General features: G+C 35.5%; 1 protein-coding gene across 1 annotated transcript in view; it reads right to left on the bottom strand.

Moving 5' to 3' along the window:
• CSMD2 (CUB and Sushi multiple domains 2) overlaps positions 1-24,622 on the bottom strand; it is a 1,000,214-nt gene that overhangs the window by 267,344 nt on the left and 708,248 nt on the right. Inside the window, exons 23-24 of the mRNA XM_044668787.1 lie at positions 5,554-5,710; positions 1,803-1,994 (exon numbers count right to left, since the gene is read on the bottom strand). Coding sequence (XP_044524722.1) covers positions 1,803-1,994; positions 5,554-5,710 — 349 coding nt within the window. The remainder of the gene's footprint in view (positions 1-1,802; positions 1,995-5,553; positions 5,711-24,622) is intronic.

Here is a 24,622-nt window from a genome sequence, read left to right as displayed (position 1 = left end):
ATAGTAGTAAAAAATAATAGTAGCAGGGGGCAGCTGGGTAGCTCAGTGGATTGAGAGTCAGGCTTAGAGATGGGAGGTCCTAGGTTCAAATCTGGCCTCAGACACTTCCCAGCTGTGTGACCCTGGGCAAGTCACTTGACCCCCATTGCCCACCCTTACCACTCTTCCACCTAGGAGCCAAATACACAGAAGTTAAGGGTTTAAAAATAAATTTAATTTAAAAAAAATAATAGTAGCAGACATATTTATGTAGTGCTTTAAGGTTTGCAAAGCATTTTATGTACATTCTTTCATATGAAAGTGAATTTCAGAGCTAGAAGTAATGGGAGTAGGTTGGGAAAGAAGAGCAGGAAAAAAATCACAAAAGGACATAATTGAAAAAGTACTAGGGAAAAGAGATGGAAGAGAAGGGAAGGAGAGGAGAGAGAGGCAAAAAGAGCACAAAGCCCTAAGAGTATCTTTGCCTTTCTTTGCCCTTCTCCATGGTGTAGTTCCAGTGGATAGATATAGCATTCATAAGGATAGTGCCCCATTCAGAGGAAGAACTGTGGGAGGAGAAACACAGAAGAAAAACAACTGCTTGAACACATGGGCTGATGGGAATATTATTGGGGATGTAGACACTAAATGATAACTCTAGTCCAATTATCAATAATATGGAATTGGGTCTTGATCAATCATACATGTAAAACCCAGTGGAATTGTGCGTTGGCTAAGTGGGGTTAGGTGGGGTTGGGGGAGAGGGAAAGATCATGAAACATGTAACTGTGGGAAAATATTCAAAATTAAAATTAAAAAAAATAAGGATAGTGCCCACAGAAGGTGCCTTAAACTAGAGGAGTGGCTTTATTATCTTATTCTTCCTTACAATATCCCCATGAAGGAGGTAGGAAAAGGAATTATAGATTTCCATTTTACAGATGAGGAAATGGAGACTGAGAAGTTTGGCCAAAGCCATCCAGTGTCCACAAATTAGAGTGGGCACCAACAAAGTACAGTGGTGGGGAGGCACATGTACAAAGCACACATGTAATCAGGGTAACTGACAATTCTGAAAGTTTCCAGACTCTGGAATGGATTGATTTAGGGATCCTCTCCTCTGACAACCCATAAGAGACCCTCTAAATTGCTCTAAGCAGCACCTTCTGCATAAAGTGGAGATAAAGGCCAGCATACTCCCTGAAGCCCTAGGACATCTTTCCTGGATTTCATTTAGCTTTCCACATACCACACCACAGCCTTTGTTGTATCTGATTCTGGCACCTCTACATCAAGTCTCTGAACTTAAGACTTTGGAAAATTAATGGTGAAACTCACAGTAGAACAAATATCCTAAGACTTCCAACCAGTCTTTTTTCAATTAACTATGTCAATTCTTTATTAATATATCTGTTAAAATAATATATAAAGGAAGCATTAGGAAGGATACGGAGATGGGGAACATAGGGCAGAGGTCAGGAGTCTGAAATCTGGTCTCGAATCTGCCACCAACTAGCTATGTGACTGTGGTTAAGCTATTTAACACACCTAGGCCTCATTTTTCCTATCTATCCAATGGGGATAAGATTGGCTGTTTTTTTTATATGCCTGTCACTGGTATAAGTAAGGATAAAAACATGGATGTGAGAGTACTTTGTACAGTATAAAAGTGCCACAAAGATGTGGTATATAATTACTATTCTAACATCCTCAGACTGAGAAGCTTTGTATCAAATCTTGATAATGACATCAAACAGCAAGTTAACTTTATTATTGTTATCAAAAGAATAGGCAATGGAGGCAGAGAAGCATAGCAATCTTACCAATGCAGATGGGTAGAGGTCTATCCCAGGCCCTGCGCTCTCCAGTCAGGCACATCAAAACTGGGCTGCCACGGAGGGTATACCCAGGGTCACAGCTGAAAGATACTGAGCTTCCTGCAAAGTGGCCTCCATCATGTACTTTGTAGCCAAATTGGGGGATTCCAGGATCCTCACATTTGATGAGTTCAAAACCTGGCAGAGAAGATACAATTGTAAAAGTGACCCACATTCAGAAACCCTCACAGAAATCCCATTACCCACCCTAATAAGGACAGATAAGAGGAAAATCATAATAACCTCATTGACTTTACTCCTGCCTTTTCTGAGAAGGGCAAGAAGGAAGCTAAGTAACAAGCAAAAAAGCAACTAGTTGTTTCCCATCTTTGAGTTTTTGCATATGTCCTTGCCTACATCCAGAATGACTTTTCAACTCCTCAATTAAGACAAACTATTTCTCTGTACACATTCAAAACTCATCTGTTACAGGAAACCTTTCCTGATTATTGCTAACAAATTCCAATTGCTTCTCTTCTCTGCTTTACATCTATTCAACTATAATATACCCTGAATATGTTATACTGAGTTACGTATGTCTTCAAAGTGCTAATGTATGTGACCAGTCTGCCCAGCTGACATTTGAGTTTTTCAAGGTAAAATTTGGATATTCCACTTATTTTGTATTCGCCCAAAGTGCTCTATCATTAGTGGATATTTGATAAGTCCAAGTTGGTCAATGACAATTTCTGATAGGATGGAAAATGGGAAAAAATTCATTTCTAATTCCACTTTAAAAGCACATTACATTAGGGTTAGAAAGCAACCTCTGTACTGGATGAAGAGATGACTCCAGAATTAATTAAACCTTAGATCAAGACTGCTGCTGACACATCATCAAGGCCATTTTTCTGTGGGCAAGTCATTTAACTTCTTGGTGCCCCAGACAAACTTTTAAGACTTTAAGTTGCAAAGCAGGTATCAATCTGCAGTGATAGGAGTAATTTCCTCACCAAGAATTCCCTTTAATAATGAAATCAAAGAGTGTATTGAAAAAAAAATCTGTTTTAAAAGTAAGTTTTGTTGAAAATGGGATAGTTCTGTTAATAAGATAGTATAGTTAAATGTAGGCTAATTCTATGCCCTGGTGGAAACTTTTTAGATCCCAAAATCACAGGATTAATTATAAGTATGTATGTATATATGTATGTATGGGTTTAACTAGTACCCAATCTATATATCAACAACAAATCTCTTCCCTAAGTTTCCAAACTGGTTCACAAGTTGCTGACTGAGCATTTCTTTTTTATTTTTAAACCCTTACCTTCCATCTTACTTAGTATCAGTCCCAAAGCAGAAGAGCAGTTAGAATTAGGCAAAAAGGATTAAGTGACTTGTCCAGGGTCACAAAACTAGGAAGATCTGCACTCAGGACCTCTTATCTCCAAGCTGATTCTCTATACATTAAGCAGCCTAGGTGTCGCTTGACTTAAGCATTTCAAAATGAACATCCTGGAAAAATATTAAGCTCAACAAATCTAAAATGTATCTTATTAGCTTTCTCCTAATACCTTCCTACCTTGCGAACTTTCCTGTCCCTGTCATAGACATCCTTCCAGTATCTTAAGTTCATAATCTTAGCATTAACCATTATCTTCATTCTTTCTCACCTAATGTATTCAATAATTTGCCAAATCTTGTCATTTATGCCTTCACAAGATATATTATATCCAAATCCTTTTATCTACTCAGACAACTACCACATTGATTCAGGTCCTCATCTTCAAGATTACTGACATAGCTTTCTAGCTGGTCTCCTTGTCTCTTACCATTCCAGTCTATCCAATATGCTGCTGTCGAAGTAAGCTCAGATCTGACCATTTGACTCTTCTATAAAGGCAACTATGGTGGTTTCCTACACTGACTCTAAGATATAAACTAGTTAGCTCTTAAAGCCCTTAAAGCCTGACCATATATAGACTTTACATCCTCAGTGGATATCATTCCCCTTACCATATTCTGCAATAAAGATAATCTGGCTTTCTCTTTCTTCTTTTCACAAAACTCTATCTTCCAGCTCCATGCCTTTCCACTGACTGGTAGTCTTCCATATCTGTAATGCCCACTCTCCTTATCTCCACTTCATAGAAGTCTTATTGTTCTTTAAGATGCAACTCAGGTGTCGTCTCCTAAATGAAGTCTTTCCTAATCCAACTAATCAACTTTGTGTATTTATTTAATTTTTATTTATGTAAGTGTATTTATTTATTTAATATCTAATTACTTTGTGTATGTATATATGTATATGTACAAAATTCCCATATAGCTATTTATTGATTATATTTTTGTTTATAGTGTATGCACATATATGTATTTATGTATAAATGCACATAAACACGTGTTTGTTTCCCCAACTAGAATATAAACTCATTCCGAGGTATAGACCGTTTTATTCTTTGTTTTTGAATTCCCAGAGCCTAATACAATGCCTGGCAGGTAATAGACATTTAAATACTTTTTGATTGTTATGTAATTACATACACATCAATACATGCAATTAAGGATCACAAGATCATAGACTTAAAGCTAAAAGAGACTGTAGATCATCTGTCTTAGAGATTCTTAACCTGGGATAAGTGAACTTTTAAAACATTTTGATATGTACCTCAATTTGATTGGTTTCTTTTGTAGTCCTCTATCTTTTGTCTCTTGCATTTAAAAATATCCTGAGGAGTAGATAGGCTTCACGAGACTGCCAGAGAGGTCCATAACACAAAAAAGGCTAAGAACATCCTAAACTGGCTCATTTTACAGATGAGGAAACTGATGTCAAAACAGGCTAAGTAATTTGTCCAAAGCCATGCAGGTAGTAAATATCAGAGGTTGGATTAAACATAGGTTCTTTGACTTCAAATACAATTACAACACATTACCTCTCTAAGAGAAGGAGAAGGCTTGGAACATCCTAGCAAAGGAGCCATAAAAGTCTTTTTTGATTAGAAAAAGGATCAAAGGGCCTTTTGGAAAATATAGTACATCTTGACCTTTCTGTCTTTAAAAGGAGGAAAATGTAGAAAAGTATTTTCCATGGAGCTGGAATATGTCATAAGGAAAATTCTCTCCTACAAGAATTATTAAATCTACATAAAAGAAAGTGAGTGAGGCTTCAATTCCATGTACTAAGGAAATTGTTTAAAACCCTGAGAGCTGTCAGACAACCAAAATATCTGATGTGAGAGTTAAAAATTCTCTCTTAAAATCCATAAGCAAAGGATATTTTTAATACCTATTACAGATTAATTGAATAGTTAGAAGAGTAGTAGGAAAGGTAGTTATTTTCTAGTTGTTACTACTTTTTAAAATCTTCTTCTAACTATATATTATTATTATAAATGTAGCGAGTCCATGTTATGCAAATAATCTCAATAACACTTCTTTTAAACATTTTAAAAAGGGAAAATGATATAAAAGCATGGTACAATATTTACATCAATTAACTACACCTATAAGAGAAGCCTGTTTGCATTATGACTTTGGAGATGAGAGACCATCATCCACATGGTGGCAGTTTACCTGAATTCAAGGGCTAGCTACTAAAATGAAGTAATCAGTCTTTCAAGTATTAATCTTGGAAAACCAAATCCATAAGGTGATGGTTAATAGAGATAAAATCCTTTTTCTTCACATCTACCATGAAGGCGAGAACATTATGATTTCAACACCCTCCCAAATACAAAATGACAATAGCAACACTTACTGGAAAACTGAAGTTCAAATCCCTTGCTGGTATTCTCAGAGTCAGTAATAAAATCAAGCCACAGGCTGCTGGATGTACTGTTTAAACTGACCCCCAGCATCTCCGAGCGACTGAATACACCCAGCAAACGCGCAGAGTTATTGCTGCCATCATAGACCTGGGCACAGGAAAGACAAGGCCAAACTATTGCTTTAGGATTATGGAATGTATCAGCATGGGTCTGCTTAAAAGTAGTAACAAGATTAATTTAAAACTGAGTAACATTGGTTGGAGAGAGTATAAATAATAGGATGCAATAAAGTAGACACAGCATAATGGAAATGACAGAATGGAGACAGCATGAAGGCAGAGATCATGCCAAGAGTGGCAGTTTTAGAGAGGGTAAAGGAGAAGAGCCAGTGACAAGAGATAGCTGAGACAGTAGAGGTGGCAAATATGAAAGAAAGCAGAGGTAGCATAAAAACAGGAATGACAGAAAGTGGGAGCCGGAGAAAGGAGGAAGAAAAAGAAAAGACAAAGTAATTGTGTAGGTGCCCTGACTCACTTTTGCTCTCTTCTTGACTCAACACTTGAGACAGGAAGACTTCAGTCTTTAAGCATCTTTGGCTATTTTGTTTCAATGGAACATCCTATGTTCGTTCAATGGAGAGTGACTCTTTAAGTGTTCTGCAACCTGTGCATCCCACCACCTAAATTCTCTCACAATTGGATCTCAGATCTAGAGCTGTAAGGAACCCCAGAGACTATTTAGTCTAAACTCCTTTTTATGTGGGCAGCTAGGTGGCAGTGAAGATCAAGTGGTAGGTCTGGAGTCAGGATGACTCATCTCTGTGAAATCAAATCTGGCCTCAAACACTTGTGACCCTGGGCAAGTCACTTAATGCTGTTTGTCTCATTTTTCTCATCTATAAAATGAGCTGGAGAAGAAAATGGTAAACTCCTCCAGTATCTTTGCCAAGAAAATCCCAAACTGATTCTCAGAAGAATTGGATATATCTAAAAACAACTAAACAATAACCACCACTTCATTATATAGAGAAGGAAACTGAGGCCTGGGAAAATTAAATAATTTGTCTATGGCAATACTGCTAATAAGAAGCAGAGACAAGGTTGGTACCCCGGCTCTCTGGCACTAGATCAGGGGCTCTTAACCTATAGGTGGTGACTTTTTAAGAAAAATATATTTCAATAGCTATATTTCAATATAATTGGTTTCCTTTATAATCCTATGTATTTTATTTTATGTATTTAAAAACATTACTTTGAGAAAATGTCCATAAGTCTCACCACACTGCCAGAGGGGTCCATGACACAAAAATGGTTAAGAATTCCTATCTAAATAACCTGAGGGAGGGTTGGGGAGGGGTGATGGCAGCAGCTGGGTAGCTCAGTGGATTGAGAGCCAGACCTAGAGATGGAAGGTCCTGGGTTCAAATCTGACCTCGGACACTTCCCAGCTGTGTGACTCTGGGCAAGTCACTTCACCCCCATTGCCTTCCACTCTTCTGCCTTGGAGCCAATATACAGTATTGATTCTAAGATGGAAGACAAGGGCTTTAAAAACAAACAAACAAATAAATAAATGATCCCTGGGCAAAATCCAAAGACACGGGTCATAAGACCACACACTCGGAGGAAGAATGACTTGAAAAATCATCTACTGTTTCAACTTTGTATCTTATAATGAGGAAGCTGGGACCTAGAGAGACTTGCCAAAGTTCATACAAAGAATAAGAAGCAAGACTTGGATTTACCTGGTTCCCTAGTTCTAATTCTGCCATTCTTCTCATTAAAGAGAAGCCAACTAGTAAGTAGTACAACAGAAAGAGCAATAGACCTAGAGTCAAGTTCAAATAAGGCCTCAGACACTTAACGTGAGCCCCTCGGCAAACTGATTAATCTTTAACTGACTCTGTTTCCTCAACTGTAAAATTAGGATATTACTAGTACCTACTCCCTAATGATTTAGTGAGATTGAATAAGATACATATTTCAATCTATTCAATATTCAACATTCAATAATTAGTATAATATTTGGCACATAACAGGTACTTAATTAATGCTGTTTTCTTCCTTCCTTCCTCAGAATACACTGATCTTTACCCAGCTTATGCTGCCAAAGGAAAACTGACTTCTTGGGGCACCTATTCCTGAAAACCTGACAACCCAAAAGGCTTGTCTTTACTAAGCACTATTTCCTCTTGTAATTCAAATATATGAGATACCTTTTTAATTCATTACTGTCCCTACTGTTCTACCCTCAGTAGAGGAAGTGCTAACTACTTTTTTTTTTTAATCTGGCAATTTTTATTTAATTAATTAATTTAGAATATATTTTGCATGGTTACAAGATTCATGGGGGGCAGCTGGGTATCTCAGTGGATTGAGAGTCAGGCCTAGAGACGGGAGGTTCTAGGTTCAAATCTGGCCTCAGCCACTTCCCAGCTGTGTGACCCTGGGCAAGTCACTTGACCCCCATTGCCTACCCTTACCACTCTTCTGCCTAGGAGCCAATATACAGAAGTTAAGGGTTTAAAATAAAAAATTAAAAAAAAAAGATTCATGTTCTTTCCCTCTCCTCTCCCTACCCCCTCCCATAGCGCAATTCCACTGGGTTTTACATGTCTGACTACTTTTTTAGACAAAAGAATAAGGTGCTATAGATGATAGTAGCTTGAGAAGTAGGTATCTAGTACTTGAGATTTGGACTCTCAGAAGTTAGGCTAGATGGCTAACCTCTCCCCAGTTGCATGTCATAGAGAGGGGACCATGGCCAATACCAGCTGGGAACAGGACCTTCCACAGCCAACTGTCTTTCTTTTCTGTTTTTTATCTGGCCTCAGGAATTCCAGCAACAGGAAACTCTTGCTGGAACAATAAGCTAGGCCTCAAGGCTTCCAGCTTACTGTTCCCTTCCAACAATTGTATAAACAACAGAAGGTACAGCCAAGTTAAAAAAAAATCCTACTGCTTTGGCAAATATGAGCATTGGCATTTTTGGGTAGGTAATACATATTTCTAGATAACAAACAATTTCTTTGCTTCCATATGAAGCTGGCTACTGGCATAGTAGAATAGTTTCCATTTCACTATTTGTTAAGTAAAACATTCTAAAAGCCAGTATTCTTTAATCAAATAGTGCTGCACTTCTAATGATTTTGGTTCAAGCAACAGAGGCCCTTTCTATTTGAAGAATATGGAATATCAATAGCATTTGAAGTCAAAAGACTGTGTTCCCAAGGCTCAGAGAGATAGAAAAGAGGTCAACTAGTCTATCTCGATGCATCCAGATTATGCAAAAAGGAGTATTGTTATCATGATAAATGTAATATTACTCCTATCTACTCATAGGAGTAGATACTCATATCGAAATCTATAATTAACATGAAAAAAAACCTAAGATCTTGGGCAATGAGTCCTATCACTTCCTAGCAAGTAAAGAGAGAAGAACTGGAAGCAATGCCAGAATTTATATTCTTGGTCTCAAAGATAACTGCAGACAGTGACTATATCCATGAAATTAAAAGATCCTTGTTCCTTGGAAGGAAAGCTATGGCAAATTTGGACAATATGGTAAAAAGGAGAGACCACCTTGCTGACAAAGGTCTGTATAGTCAAAGCTATGGTTTTTCAGGTAGCAATGTATGGCTGTGAGACTTGGATTATAAGGGAAGCTGAGCACTACAGAATTAAAACTCTTGAATTGTAGTGCTGGAGAAACCTTTTGAGAGTGAATACTTAAAGAAATTATAATGTTCAGACTATTTGCTGGCCAGTCAAATTCTGAAAGTGAAGCTCAAATACTTTGGCCCCATAATCAGAAGACAGAACTGGTTAGATAAGATTCTGATGTTTGGAAAAGATTTGAGGCAAAAGGAAAATGGAATAGCACGGGATGAGATAGATAAGTGTCATGAAAACTATGAACTTGGACAGACTTCAAGAGATAATAGAAGATAGAAAGACCTGGCATACTATGGTCCATGGAGTCATGAAAGATTCAGACATAACAATGACTAAACAACAAAAATCTACTCTTATTCATTCTTGCTACAGGAAAAGTCAACGCTTATCCCATCATGCTCATGTATGGTAGCAAGTCCTAAGATCAGGACCAAGAAAGTTAAGTAGGAATCAGAAGACTAAAAATGTAGGATAGAGTAAAGAAAGTTATAGGAACAAGGAGATAATCAAAAACCATGTCCTAATGGTTACAAAAAAACTGTAAATATGAACTAATTACAAATTACAAAGCATTTTATATAAATGTTTGATAATTATAACAAACCACAAACCCATACATACACATAGACACACACACAAAACCTTATAATCACTTTTTAAGATAGCAGGGTAAGTATGATTCTCCTCATTTTATAGGTGAGGAAATTGAGATTTTAACCCAGAGTCACAAAGTGATATGTCTCATGGCAGTTGCAATGATAGCAGAGACAAAATTGGAATTCTAACATAATATTCAGTCTATTTTCACTATATATATGACTTTTCAGGCAGGTAAAATTTAGAAGTGCAAGAAAATATATGAAAGATCTATGGGTAAGAGAAGAGTTTCTAACAAACAAAAGAAAATCATGGAAAGTAAAATAGAGAATTCTGATTACATGAATATTTTTATTACAAACAAAAAATATAGTCAAAATTAGAAGGAAAGCAGGAAATGGAAGGGGGAATTTTAACTTCAAGTTTTTCAGATTAAGGCCTCGTTTCTCAAATATATAAGGAACTGAGTCAAATTTATTTTTAAAATAGCCATTACCTATTAGAAAGGACACTATCTACATCCAGAGAAAGAACTGTGGGAGTAGAAACACAGAAGAAAAACAACTGCTTGATCACATGGGTTGATGGGGATATATCTGGGGGCAGACTCTAAATGGTCACCCTAATGCAAATATTAATAATATAGAAATAGGTCTTGATCAATGACACATGCAAAACCCAATGGAACTGCTCATTGGCTATGGGAGGGGGATGGAAGGAGGGAAGGGAAAGAACATGAATCATGTAATAATGGAAAAATATTCTAAATCAATTAAATAAAAATTTTCAAAAAGAAATAGCCATTTCTAAAAAGACAAATGGTTAAAATATACAAACAGGTAGTTTTCAGAATAAGAAATCAAAGCTATCAATAGACACATGGAAAAAATGCTATGAATTACTATTGATTAGAGAAATACAAATTAAAACAACTCTGATGCTAATCCACACCTAGCTACCATTCAAAAAAAAAAATAAAGAAAGAAAATGACAAATGCTAGAAGGAATGTGAAAAGGCAGGAATGCTAAGACACTGTTTGATAGAATATTAAACTTCAACCATGCTGGGTAAATGACTGGAGCCAAAGGAGAGGCTTGTGTTGGTGGAACCTTTGCTGAAGACACCACCAGGACTCCTGGCTTAAGAGACTACCACCACTCCATGTGGGGATCAGGTCTTGAGGGAGCCCTTGCCGGGTGGTTTAGCTGGACTTCTTTGGACAGAAATTATAGGGTATCTAGCTAGGTAATATTTTCTACTTCCTTCCTACATTTCTCTCTTTTACTATATCTCTATTATACTAAATTGTTAAGAAGCAGCTAATAGACTCATGACTTAAGAGTTAATTTTTTAGAACAGCAACCACAATATTATGTTAGAACTTTCATATTAACATAAAAACCTAAATTTTAAATTCTTATGATTTGGAGCATTTTTTCATGACTATAGTTTTAATTTCTTTACTTCAGAACTGCCCATTCACAACTTTTGACCATTTGTCAATTGTGAAATGCATTGTATTCTTATAAATTTGACTCAGTTCTCTCAATATTTGAAAACTGAGGGCTTTGTCATAGGCAATTATATAAAATGTTTTTTCCAATTTGTTATTTGCCTTCTAATCTTGGTTGCATTGTTTTTGTTTGTACAAACACTTTTTAATTTGATGTAACTAAAATTGTTTTGCTTTTTATTATGTTCTATATTTCTTGTTTGGTCATAAATTCTTCCCTTATCCATAAGTTTAACAGGTAAACTTTTCTGTGTAGCCTAATTTATTGATTGTATCAACATTTATTTCTAGATCAATTATCCATTTTGACTTTGCTTTGGTGTATAGTGTGATATGTCCATCTATGCCTAGTTTCTGCCATATTGTTCTCCATTTTTTTCCCAGCAGTTTTTGTCAAACACTGAGTTCTTTCCCCAATAGCTTGGATTTTTCAGTTTCTCAAACATTAGGTTATTATGTTCACTATTGTGTGTTTATTTCCTAACCTATTGCATTGATCCATTAGTCTGTTTCTTAGCCAGTACCAAACTGTTTTGTTTGCTTCATAGTATAGTTTGCAATCTAGCACAACTAGGTGTCCTTCCTTCATATCTTTTTTTTTAATTCATTTCCTTGACATGCTTGATGTTTTATTCTTCTATATAAATTTTATCATTTTTTTCTAGTTCTTTAAATAATTTTTGAGCAGTTTGTTTGATATGGTACTGAATAGGTAAATTAACTTAGGTAGGATTGTCATTTTTATTACATTGCTTCAGCTTATCCTTGGGAAATTAATATTTTTTCTAGTTATTTAGGTCTCATTTTATTTGCATGAAAAGTGTTCTGTAATTGTGTTTGTATAGTTGCTGGGTTTGATTTGGTAAGCATACCCCTAGCTATTTTATGTTACTTTAAATGAAATTTCATTTTCTATTTCTTGCAATTAAACTTTGTTGGTGGTAAATATAAATGTTGGTTTATGTGAGTTCATTTTACATCCTGCAACTTTGCTAAAGTTCTTAGTTTTTTTAAATTAGGTTTTTGATTGACCTCTGGGGTTCTATGTATGCCATCACAACATTTGACAAGACCAATAGTTTTGTTTCCTCATAGCCTCTTCTAATTCCTTCAATTTCTTTTTCTGCTTTTATTGCTATCGCTTGCATTTCTAGAAGAACATTAAATAGTAGTAGTGATAATGGGCATCCTTATTATACCTCTGATCTTTTTGGAAAGGGTACTAATTTGTCCCCAATAGAGATAATGCTTGCTCATGGTTTTAGATAGATGCTCATCACTTTAAGTAAAGTGTTTTAATAAGGAATGGGTACTGCATTTTATCAAAAAGCTTCTTTTGCATCCATCAAGATAATCACATATTTTCTGATTTTTTTTTATTAGTATGGTCAATTATAGTAATAGCTTTCCTAATACTGAACCATTGCTGCATTCCTGGCATTAAACTAATTTAGTAATGGTATATGATTCTTGTGACATAATGTTGTAATCATCATGCTAGTACTTTATTTAAAATTTTTGCATCAATATTCATTAGGGATATTAGTCTATGTATTTTTTTCTCCATCTTAGCTTTACTAGGTTTAGGTATCAATACCATATTTGTGTTATAAAAGGAACTTGAAGAATTCCTTCTTCCGCTATTTTTCCAAGTAGTTTATGTAGTACTAGAATTAGTTGTTCTTTGAACATTTGACAGAATTCCCTTCTGAATCCATCTGGCTCTTGGCCTTTTTCTTAGGGAATTCTTTGTGAAGGGGTTTAAGTATTATATTTCCTCTCTGGTTAATCTGGACAGTTTATATTTTTATAAATATTCAACTATTTCTGTATAACTATATTTTGTCAGATATATTGGCATATAGTTAGTGAAAATAACTCCCAATAACTTCTTTAATTTTTTCTTCATTGGTTGTAATTTTACCTTTTTCATTTTTGAGATTAGTAATCTGGTTTCCTGCTATCTTTTTAAATCAAATTAACCAATAGTTTATTTTATTAATTTTCCTATTAAAACCAGTTCCTTGTCTTGTTTATTAGTTGAGTGACCTTCCTACTTGCAGTTTTATTTCTTCTTTATTTTTTAGCATTTCCAATTTATGTTGAATTGGGAATTATTAATTTGTTCATTTTCTAGTTTTTTTAAATGCATATACAATTCATTGATATGCTCTTTATTTTATTGATATAAGCATTGAGACATACATTTTTACCTAGGTACTGTAATAATCAACTGTAATAAGGTATATTGATCCTTATTATTTACTGGTATTTGTATTTATCAATGGTTGTTAGTGATATGGAGAAGCTCTTGAGTTGATATAGTCCTGGGTTTGGCAGTTGGAAAAATATGGCTGTTCTAAGCAGTTGAAGAAAAAATCCTGCTTAAACTAATTATATAAACCCCTATTTATTATGACTTTTTAAATGGTAAGGAAAAGGAAACAGGAAAATAATTATAATAAAATATTCCCTAAAACTAATAAAATTTAATCTATATTTCCCCCCAAATTTTACCTCTCAAAAGGCTGCTTTCTTGATTGCCAAAGGTAATCCTCCTTAATCTACACTGTCTAACTAAATTATTAATTTTATAAACAGTAGAAGATTAAAAGTGGATTTCTTCCTTCAGCTCAGATTTAACCTAGGCTGTCAGAATTTCCAGACACCATTACTCAGCTGCTGCTCTCTCCTGTCACCTTTTGGTGAAACAGAGGAACTGCAACCACTCTTCTCTTGTCTTCTAGGATGTTTTCAAGAAATAAATTCAACAGATTTTCTCCAACTCACAGAGCAAGCTCCTTGAACAACTTCCTTATTCAAGACAGTCCAAAGAGTGATTCTTGGTCCAACTGCCTTTCACTGGGCTCCTTGTGTAAAGTTCTCTTCCCATCATCCTTTTAAGATTCCACTCTGACTTAAAGAAATCCAGCTCACTGAAACTTAGCTATCCATATACCTATACCTAACCTATACCTAATTTATCCATAATCTTTTATTGTTTACTTAATTAACAAATACTTGTTACAGTACAGCTTTAGCTGCATCCCATAATTTTTGGTATGCTGTCACCTCATTCTCTTTAATAAGTTATTGTTTCTATGATTTGTTCTTTAACATTCATTCTTTAAGATGAGATTTTTTTCATTTCTAATTAATTTTTAGTCTTATTTCTGCTGCACTTTGTTGAATATATTTTTTATTGCATTCTGATCTTAAAAGAATGCATTTAATATTTCTGCCATTCTACAATTGTATATGAAGTTTTTATGCCCTATTATATGGTCAGTTTTTGTGAAATACTGCTGAGAAAAAGGCATATTCCCTTATATGCCCGTCCAGTTTTCTCTATCATATTTAGCTTTTCTAGAGTTCTATTTACCCTCTTATAACTTCTTTCTTATTTATTTTTTGGTTGTATTTATCTACTTCTGTGATGGGAAGGCTGAAGTTCCCACTAATATAGTTTTACTATCTACTTCTTCCTATAACTCACATAATTTCTCATTTAGGAATTTGAATGCTATCTCATTTGCTGCATCTATGTTTAGTACTGATATTGTTTCATTGTCTGTAGTGCTTTTTAATCAAAACATAATTTCCTGCCTTATCTCTTTTGATTAAATCTATTTTTACTTTTGCTTTGTTTGAGATCATGATTGCTACATTTGTTTTAGTTTTTGTTTTCATCTTTGACTGAAGAATAACAAATATTCCTCTAGCCCCTTACTTTTACTTTGTGTGTGACTATCTGTGTTAAATGTGTTTCTTGTAGACAGCATATTGTGGGGTTTGGGTTTTTAATCCACCATTATTGTTTTACATTTTATGAGTAAGTTAACCACACTTATTTTCATGATTTTGATTACTGAGTGTTTCCTTCCATCTTATTTTCTGTTTACCCTTCTCTTTCTCTCCTCTCAGCTTTCTCTGTTCACAACTATTTTGATTCCAACCACCTCCTCCCCTAATTTACCCTCCTTTCTGTCCAACCCCTTCTTTTTTTTAATCCTCTTTCCTTTCTATTTCCCTATAGGGCCATGTTGGCAAACCAACGGCATGTGTGCTGGAGTGGGTTGCTCCCCTTCTGCTCTCCACCACACTTGAAGACATTTTTCATTTCATCCACACTTCTGTCCAACAGTCCAATGGGAGCAATTCCTCCCTCCCCTGTCTGGGGTTAATAACATTAAATCTACCCTGCCCATCTTTACATTTAATCACCAAAGGTGAAAACATCTCCAATTAACTTACAAGTTGGGAGGTCTGTAACTCACAGGAGCTAGAGTGAGTGACGAATCAGAATTTACTGACTGCCTCCTGGGCAGTCATAAGAAAAGCTACTGTTGTGATTGGCCATGTAAACTAGGAGGAAAGCACAGGAAGTGACAAATAAGAAGCCCCTTTAAAAAGGGAGTTCAGTGAGTTCAGCGGGGCTTTTGGGTTTGTGTCTTTGATCTGAAGGAGCTCTGCTTGTTCATGACTGGAACTGGCACCCTAAGACCTTGATGAAACTGTTCTTAAATCTTTCCTTTGAAATTCCACGTGGTGAGTGTGAAGACTAAACCTTCCTGAACTTCTCTTAAGGAATTTCCCTTTCAAACGAGACTCTGTGACTGAAGCCTTTGCTTCATTTACCTCCAGGGCCCTTCGACCCTTGGGCTCTCCAGCCTTGGACTCAAGGCTGGACCTTGCTTGACTGAGGACCAATTAGGTCTGCCTGGGTTAAACTAGGGAATTGGAGCAAATTACCTAGTGTGTTAGATTACTTATCCTATCTTATCCTCTCTCTCATTTCCTTATTTCCTTTTCCTCTTCTCATTTGAAAATAAACTTCCAAACAAGTCAATTTGACTTGAGGTTATTCCTTATTTAGAGATTGATAATTATTCAATTCCCTGGTGACCAAACCTTTTAATATTCACCCAATCAAAACCCCTTTTTATCCCCTACAGGGTGAAGGGATAGCTCACATGTAACATGAGGGTGCAGTTTGTGTACTTGGTCTCTAAAAGATTTGCCATCACTGCTCTAGGGTAAAGTAGGTATCTATACCTTGTTGAGTATGAGTTCCATTCCCACTTTGAGCTAATTCTGATAAGAGCAGAGTTCAAGTGTTGCCCACCACACCTCTTCATGTGTGATGATTTATCCCCTTTTAACTCTCCTTTTCTCTTCTCCTTGTGTGTTCCTCTTTCCCATCCCTTGATTTTTGTTAATTAACCCATACTATTCCATTTGCTCCTTCCTTTCTTTCTTTCTTTCTTTGTATACTCTTTCTTACTGTCCTAATAGTAATAAATCTCTTAAGTACTGTAGGTATCTAGATACTTTAGGTACCTTAAATATCTCAAGTATCAGAGATATGTTAAGTATCTTATCACCTTCCCAGGTAGGAATATACTTCAATTTAACCTTTCTGAAATGTGTCAATTTTCAGTTTTCTGTTAAATGTTTATGCTTCTCTTGAGTGGTGGATTTGCTCATCAAATTTTCTTTTCTGTCCTGTTTATTTTTTTTTTCTTGTCAGGGATACATGGAAGTCCTCTATTTAATAAAATATAACTTCTTCCCCCCCTGGAGAATTATGCTCAGTTTCTCTGAAATTGGTTGTAGGACTATATTTGCCTTTTGAAATATCATATTCCATGCCATCCAGATCTTTAATGTAGAAGCTTCCATGTCTTGTGTAATCCTGACTGTGGTTTCATAATATTTGAACTGTTTTCTTCTGGCTCCTTACAGTACTTTTTTTCTCGGTCCGGGAATTTTTAAATTTTGCTACCATATTCTTGGGATGTTTTATGGCAGGTTCTCTTTCATGTGGTAATTGGCAGATTCTTTTAACTTCTATTTTCCCCTCCTGTACAAGGTTATCAAGGCAGTTTCTCCTAATGATTACTTGTAATGTGGTGCCTAGGCTCTTTTTTTGGATCATAGCTTTCAAATATTCCGATGATTCTTAATTGTCTCTCCTGAATCTATTTTGCATCTCAGTTGTTTTTCCATTTAGGTATTTAAACTTTTCTTCTATTTGTTTCTTTCTTTTGATTTTGTCTTATTGTTTCCTGATGCCTCATGGTGTCAGTTTCCATTATTCAATTCTAATTTGTAAACAGTTATTTTCTTCCTTGAGCTTTTGTGTTTCCTTTTCTATCTGGCCCATTTTAGTCTTTACAGTAATTTTCTTCAGTAGTTTTTTTTTTTTTGTCTTCCATTTTCATTTGGCCTATTCTAATATTTAGGGAGATGTTTTGTGTGTGTGTGTGTGTGTGTGTGTGTGTGTGTGTGTGTGTTTTTGTTTGTTTGTTTGTTTATTTTTTGGCTTGCATTTCCATTTGCCTCATTCTCATTTCCAAGATTCTTTCTTTCTTTCATTCCTAGGCTCTTTTATTTTTTTTATTTTTTTAACTTCTTTTAGAATCTTTCCAAGAGTTCTTTTGGATCTTTACATTCTTTCTCACTTTCCTTTGGGGCTTCACATGTTTCCTTTTTGCCACTGTTGCCCTCTTCTGAGTTAATATTGTGATCATCCCTGTCACTGAAATAATAAATTTCTACAGTTGAGTTTTTTCTTTGTCTCTTGCTCATTTTTATAGCTATTGTTTTTCCCCCTTGTTACCTTGTCTATCTCTACAGGTTCTGCTTTGCTCCTGTGATAGAGGAAGCAATGTTCCAAGCCTGTTGTGTAGCTTTATCTGGTGCTTGGGGTAGGCCCGAATTATGTTTGGGTCTCTCACTGTGCACTTCAAGGGGTTGGCCCATCTGCCTTCTTGTGGAAAGGCTTACAACTCTTTTGTCCAGCTGGATTCTACTCCCTTTGCTATTTGTTTCCCTGCCTTCTCCTGTGCAGAGCTGTTTCCCAACTCCCAATGCCCTCTGCCTATTAGTTGCCTCAGGGAGCATGGACCTGTGGGCTATTTTGTTGCCTCAGTCAATTTGGCAGTTTGTTGAAATGATCCCCCACTCTGCTGTCTCAGGCTATTTGGCAATGCCCTTTCATTAAGTAGAAGTGGTAGGCCTGACATTAGGCAGGCATTGGGCTACTCCCATCTGCTATTTCCTTGCCTTAAGCAAATGTTTGGCAGCTGTAGAGTTGGTCCCAGTTCTGCTGAATCTCCATAATGTTGCACCCCAGGCTACTCTCCTCACTTCAGTGAAGTGTAAGCATCTTGCTTTCTCTGGTTTTGAGGTACTTCATTTTCTATTTTGTGTATTTGGAGGGTTTATGTAAACTGACCATCCCTCACTCCACTATCTTAGCTCTCAGCTGAGAGAATTTTAAGGCAAATGGCAAGCTCTTCATGATCATCTTTATATTTGTGACCCAAACCCCAAAATGGTCCACAGAAGCATTAGAAAGAGGGAAAGAACACATTTTATATCCCAAACTCAACAAAAATCTAGAAACTAAATACTGGCCATATCAAAAAGAAGGAGGCTAAACTGGACTATTTCTATGTTCATTATTACCTCTGATAGAGAATATATCCCTTGCTAGGAATATTACCAAATCAAATGGAAGAAGTAAATAAATAAAAGACTTTGTTTGTCCTTCTTTTTCTTTTGTTTCTAAAGTTCCAGAGCTGGAGGTCTGGAAAGGTTTTTTTGGTTTTTTTTACTCTATTCGCAGAGCAATCATCACATGAAGAACCATCAGAAACTCTATTTTTTATGGTCTTCTTACTCAATATTTTTCTATCCATTTTTGCTTCTCTGGATAAGAGTAAATTTTTTAGAATAACAAAGTTACTATTTTGGGACTTAATATCAACCCAATAAAACTCAGGAGAGGTATGTAATCTATCCCAACCTGGTCTAGATGCTTGCTGGATTTTGACTATTTCTTAAGTATTCTTTATTACCATGATTAAAGGCCAATTTTCTAGATTGGCTTGCTTTTTACTTCATTTCATCAGGGAGATAAATAATGATGTTGGTCCTGAATGATAAATATAACTAATATCTAGAGAGGTCTATGTGTAAGTATGTGTAGATGTGACTGTATTACGCACATATGTCCTTTCTCCTTTCATGTACTTCAGACATATCTTTTATATGCATAGATCTGCTTGTGCTACAAAACCACAGACCACAGAATCCGATTTGGAAAGGGATCTAGCATCATTTAGTCACCTTTTTTTTTAAACTCTTACCTTCTGTCTTAGTAACAATCCTGAGTCAGAAAAGTAGCACAAGGGGTAGATGATTGGTGTTAAGTGACTTTTCCAGAGTTTAGGGCTAGGAAGTGTGGGAGGCCAAATATGAACCCACATCTTCCTGATTGCAAACCTTCATTTACTCACTTTCAATCAAAAGAACAATACAGGCAATGATTACAATCATATAAAATGTTAAAGAATATGAAAAGACAACTGAATTTACATTATGCATATTAAGAATCCTGATCCAGAAAGAAAGATGACAGACAAGATTCTTCTGTTCTTAAGAGGGAGATGGGCACTATATGGATGGAGCAATATATGTCAGATAATTCTTGATGCTAATTAGTTTTACTTAACTGTTTTTCACTGTTACTATTTAAAGGGAGACATGGATATTTTATCAAATGAATGTAGCTCAATGAATAAAAGACATAAAAAGCATTAATCACTATATGTCAGTGGATTTGGCTTTAACTCCTAACAAAATTCTAGAATGTATTATAGAAGATGGTTTGTGAAAATCCAGAAATTAAAGAGGTGATCAAAAAGAGATAATCTCACTTCATTAGAACCAAACATAAATAAATTAATCAACTGATCAATAAAGACTTAGTAAATTAAAAAATGAGACATTTCCTACATTCAGAGAACTTACATTTGACTTAAAGATGTAACATATTCACATATAATTAATATGGGATATAATGACAAGGAAAGGGATCATACCTGAGAGTTCATAGACACAGAGAAATCACAAATGAAGAAATTCCCTTTAAAGTAGAAAATCAACACATCTTCTATACCTTTTAGTCTTGGAGATTTGCTCAGGGGTCCATAATAACTAGCATGTGTCATAGACAGGACTCAAATCCAGGTCTTCCCTGGCTCTGAAGATACTTATATCATGGTATATATTGGTTATTTTCAAATAACTATACAGTGATATAGTCAGGAGGTAATATTAAAAGGAATCAGGAGAAACATTTTGAAGGAGATGACAATTTGAATCTTGAAGGTCTAGAGATTCCAAAGAAAGAGCTGAGTTGGAAGCATATTCCAGGCATAATGGATGGCCTATGTAAAAGGCAGAAAGATGGAAAATAGAATGTTATGTATAGAGAATAGCATATAATGCTGGTTGGTTCGTGCACCATAGAGTATATGATGGAGAACTATGTAGAATCACCCTGCAAAGATAAGGTTAGATCCATAGTAATGGGCTTTAAATGACAAATAAGACGAGTTTATACTTTTTCTTAAATGCCATGGTAGCCAATGAAGCTATATTTATAAGAGAAAAAAAAAGACATATCAAATGAGGGAGTGAAGAAAGCAAGATAAAATGAACAAAAAGCATGATAATCACATTATAATTGATGTAATCATGATGAGTCAATCAGTCAGCCAATCAGTCAAAAAGCATTTATTAAAAGTCTCCTTTGTACCAAGCATTGGGCTAAGTACTAGGATACAAAGAAAGGCCAAAAACAAACAAAAATTTTCTCTTAAGGAGTTCACAGTCTAATGAGGGGAGAGAACATGCAAACAACTATGTACAAAGAAGATATATACATAGAATAAACTGAAGATAATCAATGGAAGGAAAAGCCTATCATTAATAGGGATTGTGAAATATAACAGATGGTGGAATTTTATTTGAAACTGGAAGGAAGTCAGGAGACAGATGAAGAGGGAGAGAATTACAGGAATGAAAGACAGTGAGGGAAAAATATATGGAGTTGGAAGATGGATTTGCTTGTATTATAGAACAACAATGAATCCAGCTTTACTAGATCTCAGAATACATAACAGCAGGGTGAAGTAGAACGTGTAAGGAGACAGGCAAAGAATAAGGGGATCACATGATGAAAGGCTCTGAACACCAAAGGATACTATATTTTATCTTGGTGATGAAAGGGAGGCAGTGGAGTTGATTATGTACTATGATAAGTTAAAAAAATCAGAATGTATCCTAAATATCCATATATTAATTTATATATGTATATATGTACTAATGTGTATTATACAAATAAATATATACATAAAATAGACCAAAAATAGACATTTTAAAAGATGTTAATAATAACCTAAAAAATTTAAGATATATTTATTTATTTAGAATATATAAAATTTTTTCTCATTACTATCAGTATTTTAGGTGAGAATAATATAGCTAAATATACTTCACTATTTTAAAAAATCTTGGTTTTACATTTTGTGGCATAGGGATTTATAGATCTGATTTTAAGTTCCATTTATTTCAGTTAAAAATCATAATGATTATCATTATGAAAAATATAACTCACAAATGTCCCTAGATCCAGATGGAAGAAATATATTGCTGGTTAAGCTCACTAAATCATGATTCTAGTTTTCTTATCCCCACAATGATTTTTCAAATGTTTTGTTGATTTGTTGAAATTCAGCTAATAAACTGGAACTTTGCTGATATCAATTGTTTTTACACACTAAATAGAAGATGCTATGTATTTTTTCACGTTTTCAACAAATAGGTTTGAAAGTCATTGAAACTCTTTTTTTTTTTTTGGAAAATTTTTAAACTGATTAGAAAGAAACTTCTGCTTCCAAGCTTTTTAAAAAGCATATAGATATAAGTTTTTACAGGCAATACATCGTCAACAAAAGTCTAGTTTTTAAATGCTTTGCTAATTATAGTGACTTGAAATTATAATGAATATATTGAGGAAAAATATAAACTATGGGCAAGGTGCATTATTAGTAATACTGCACATAAAATATATTTTAATCTTGATAATTTCAAATTTTTAAACTGTTTTGTCAAGTCTGATTAGCTCATCAGATTTTTTAAGTTGAAATGTAACTGACAAAGAACTCACACTAGGAAAAGAAGTACAAATTCTATCTTCAATCCAGTCTTCTTGGAGCAATCTTTTTGGATAGTTATCTACTTTATGATGGTTGGTTTAGTTAATTAGATAATCCATAATTACACTTAACAAGACCCAGATAGATTGGATTATGTTATGATACACTAAACATGAATAAGCAAGTGAAGGTGCTAGTAATAACCACTTTACTTTGGAAAATTTTTACTTTCCCTCAGGACACAATGTTTACTTTTAATAGTATTTGATATATGACCCAAATAAGGGTGCCAAATTCAATGTGTTTTAAATATTAATATGTTCATATTCTTTTTTAGGTAAAAATGAATATGAATAGAAAATTTCTTTTTCCCTATCATCCCCATGGATTGTTATGCAAACTCTTTGGCATGTATGCATACCTCTTTGGAGATGATTATAGACAATAGTTAACCCAAATTATAAACAATGTCTGAATAGTCTCTCATATATTCATGTACAAAATGAAGATATGCAAGCTAGATAGCAAAGTTAGATAAATTCAGAAGTGTCTGAAAAATTATACCTCCCCCCCTAATAGTAAATAGTCATAGTCATTGATGCTTCAATGTCCATTTGGAAAGAGTACTCTGTAGAATATTCCAGATCTTATGTAACATCATTATCAAGGATCTGGAGGGAAGTGCTGATGGCATGCTTATCAAATTTGCAAATGAACTAGTACAAAGTATCCCCTAGTTAAGTGATGGTGAACCTATGGCACAGGTGCCAAAGATGGCACACAGAATGCTCTCTGTGGGCACTCAGCCACCCTTCCTCCAGAGTTTGTTACTAAAAAGGCAGAGGGACTTGGTTGGAGCTGCTCCCCTCCCCCACTCCACTGTGCCTGATGAGATTTCTTCACATCCCCCACCCCTCTGCCCTACAGCCCAATGGGAGTGCAGAGGGAGTAAAGTGGGCAGCTCACAGGCAGCAGAGCTGAAGGGGAGCAGAGGGCTTGGGACACTCCCTCCCCCTCTCTACACTGGACATTCCTCACTTCACCTGCCCCTCTGCCTAGAAGCCTAATGGGAGTGCTTTCTCCCTCCCCTGTGTGGGGTAAAGAGGGTACAGGGTGCACCTGGCACTCAGTGGGAGGGAGGGGCATGGCACTTGGTCTGAGGGGTGTGGTCTAGGTGTGGCCAGCACACCACCTCTTAGAGGTTCACCATCACTGTCCTAGCTATACTATCTCTCACAGAGTAATAATATCTTATGTCTGTTTGAATGGGCCATAATAAACAAACATATGGAGAAGTAATAAGAAAATAGCTAACTCTGAATGAAACAATGCAGAATGAAGACAGAGAATCTAGAAAATAATTTAAACATTGACAGCAATAATATAAATAAAAAGAACACTAATTTTGATCGAACTCAGATTGCAAAGGACAATCTTGGATCTAGGGCAAAGGATGAAGTCATACATCTATCTTTTTGGTAAAGAATTGGAAAGGAAATGAGAAAATGCAGGCTGGTACCACACTTTGGAAGGTTTTAAAGGTCAAGATATGAGAGATAATATTTAATCCCAGGGGCAATAGGGAGACACTAAAGTTTGGGAAAGAAGGGTTGATATGGTGGACAAGGTTTGACATCTGGACAATAGGAATATTATTTGGGGAATATGTATAAAGGATGGGTAGGAAAGCAGACAGACTAGAAAGAATACCAATTAGGCGACTTAAAAACAGTCCAGTTAAAGATAAAGAAAGAAGGCTAGAACTGAAGTAATGACAAGTAAGTGTGGGGAGCACTCTCATTTCTAGGGCTCTTATCCTCCCATTTAATGTGAACAATGTTCAAGGTCATTTTCCAAGGTCAGAAGATTAAAGTTAGTCATTGTTAAATTCAAATAAGCTAAGAGTTGGACTATCTACCTGTATGTCTACATATCTTATTCAAAGGTAACCCTTCCTAGGAGCAGCTAGGTAGCTCAGTGGATCGAGAGTCAAGCCTAGAGATGGGAGGTCCTAGGTTTAAATCTGGCCTCAGACATTTCCCAGCTGTGTGACCCTGAGCAAGTTACTTAACCCCAATGCCTAGCCCTTACCACTCTTCTGCCTTGGAACCAATATATAGTATTGATTCCAAGATGGAAGGTAAGGGTTTTAAAAAAAAAAAAAGAAAGAAAGAAAGGAAAAAAAAGGTAACCCTTCCTGTTAAAATGCTAAGACAATAGGAGATTCTCCATTATAAGAAGATGAAGTAGCAGGACTATAAT

This window comes from Gracilinanus agilis, chromosome 3, assembly GCF_016433145.1.
Source record: "Gracilinanus agilis isolate LMUSP501 chromosome 3, AgileGrace, whole genome shotgun sequence".
Lineage (NCBI taxonomy): Eukaryota > Metazoa > Chordata > Mammalia > Didelphimorphia > Didelphidae > Gracilinanus > Gracilinanus agilis.
This window is presented reverse-complemented; position numbering and strand designations above follow the sequence as displayed.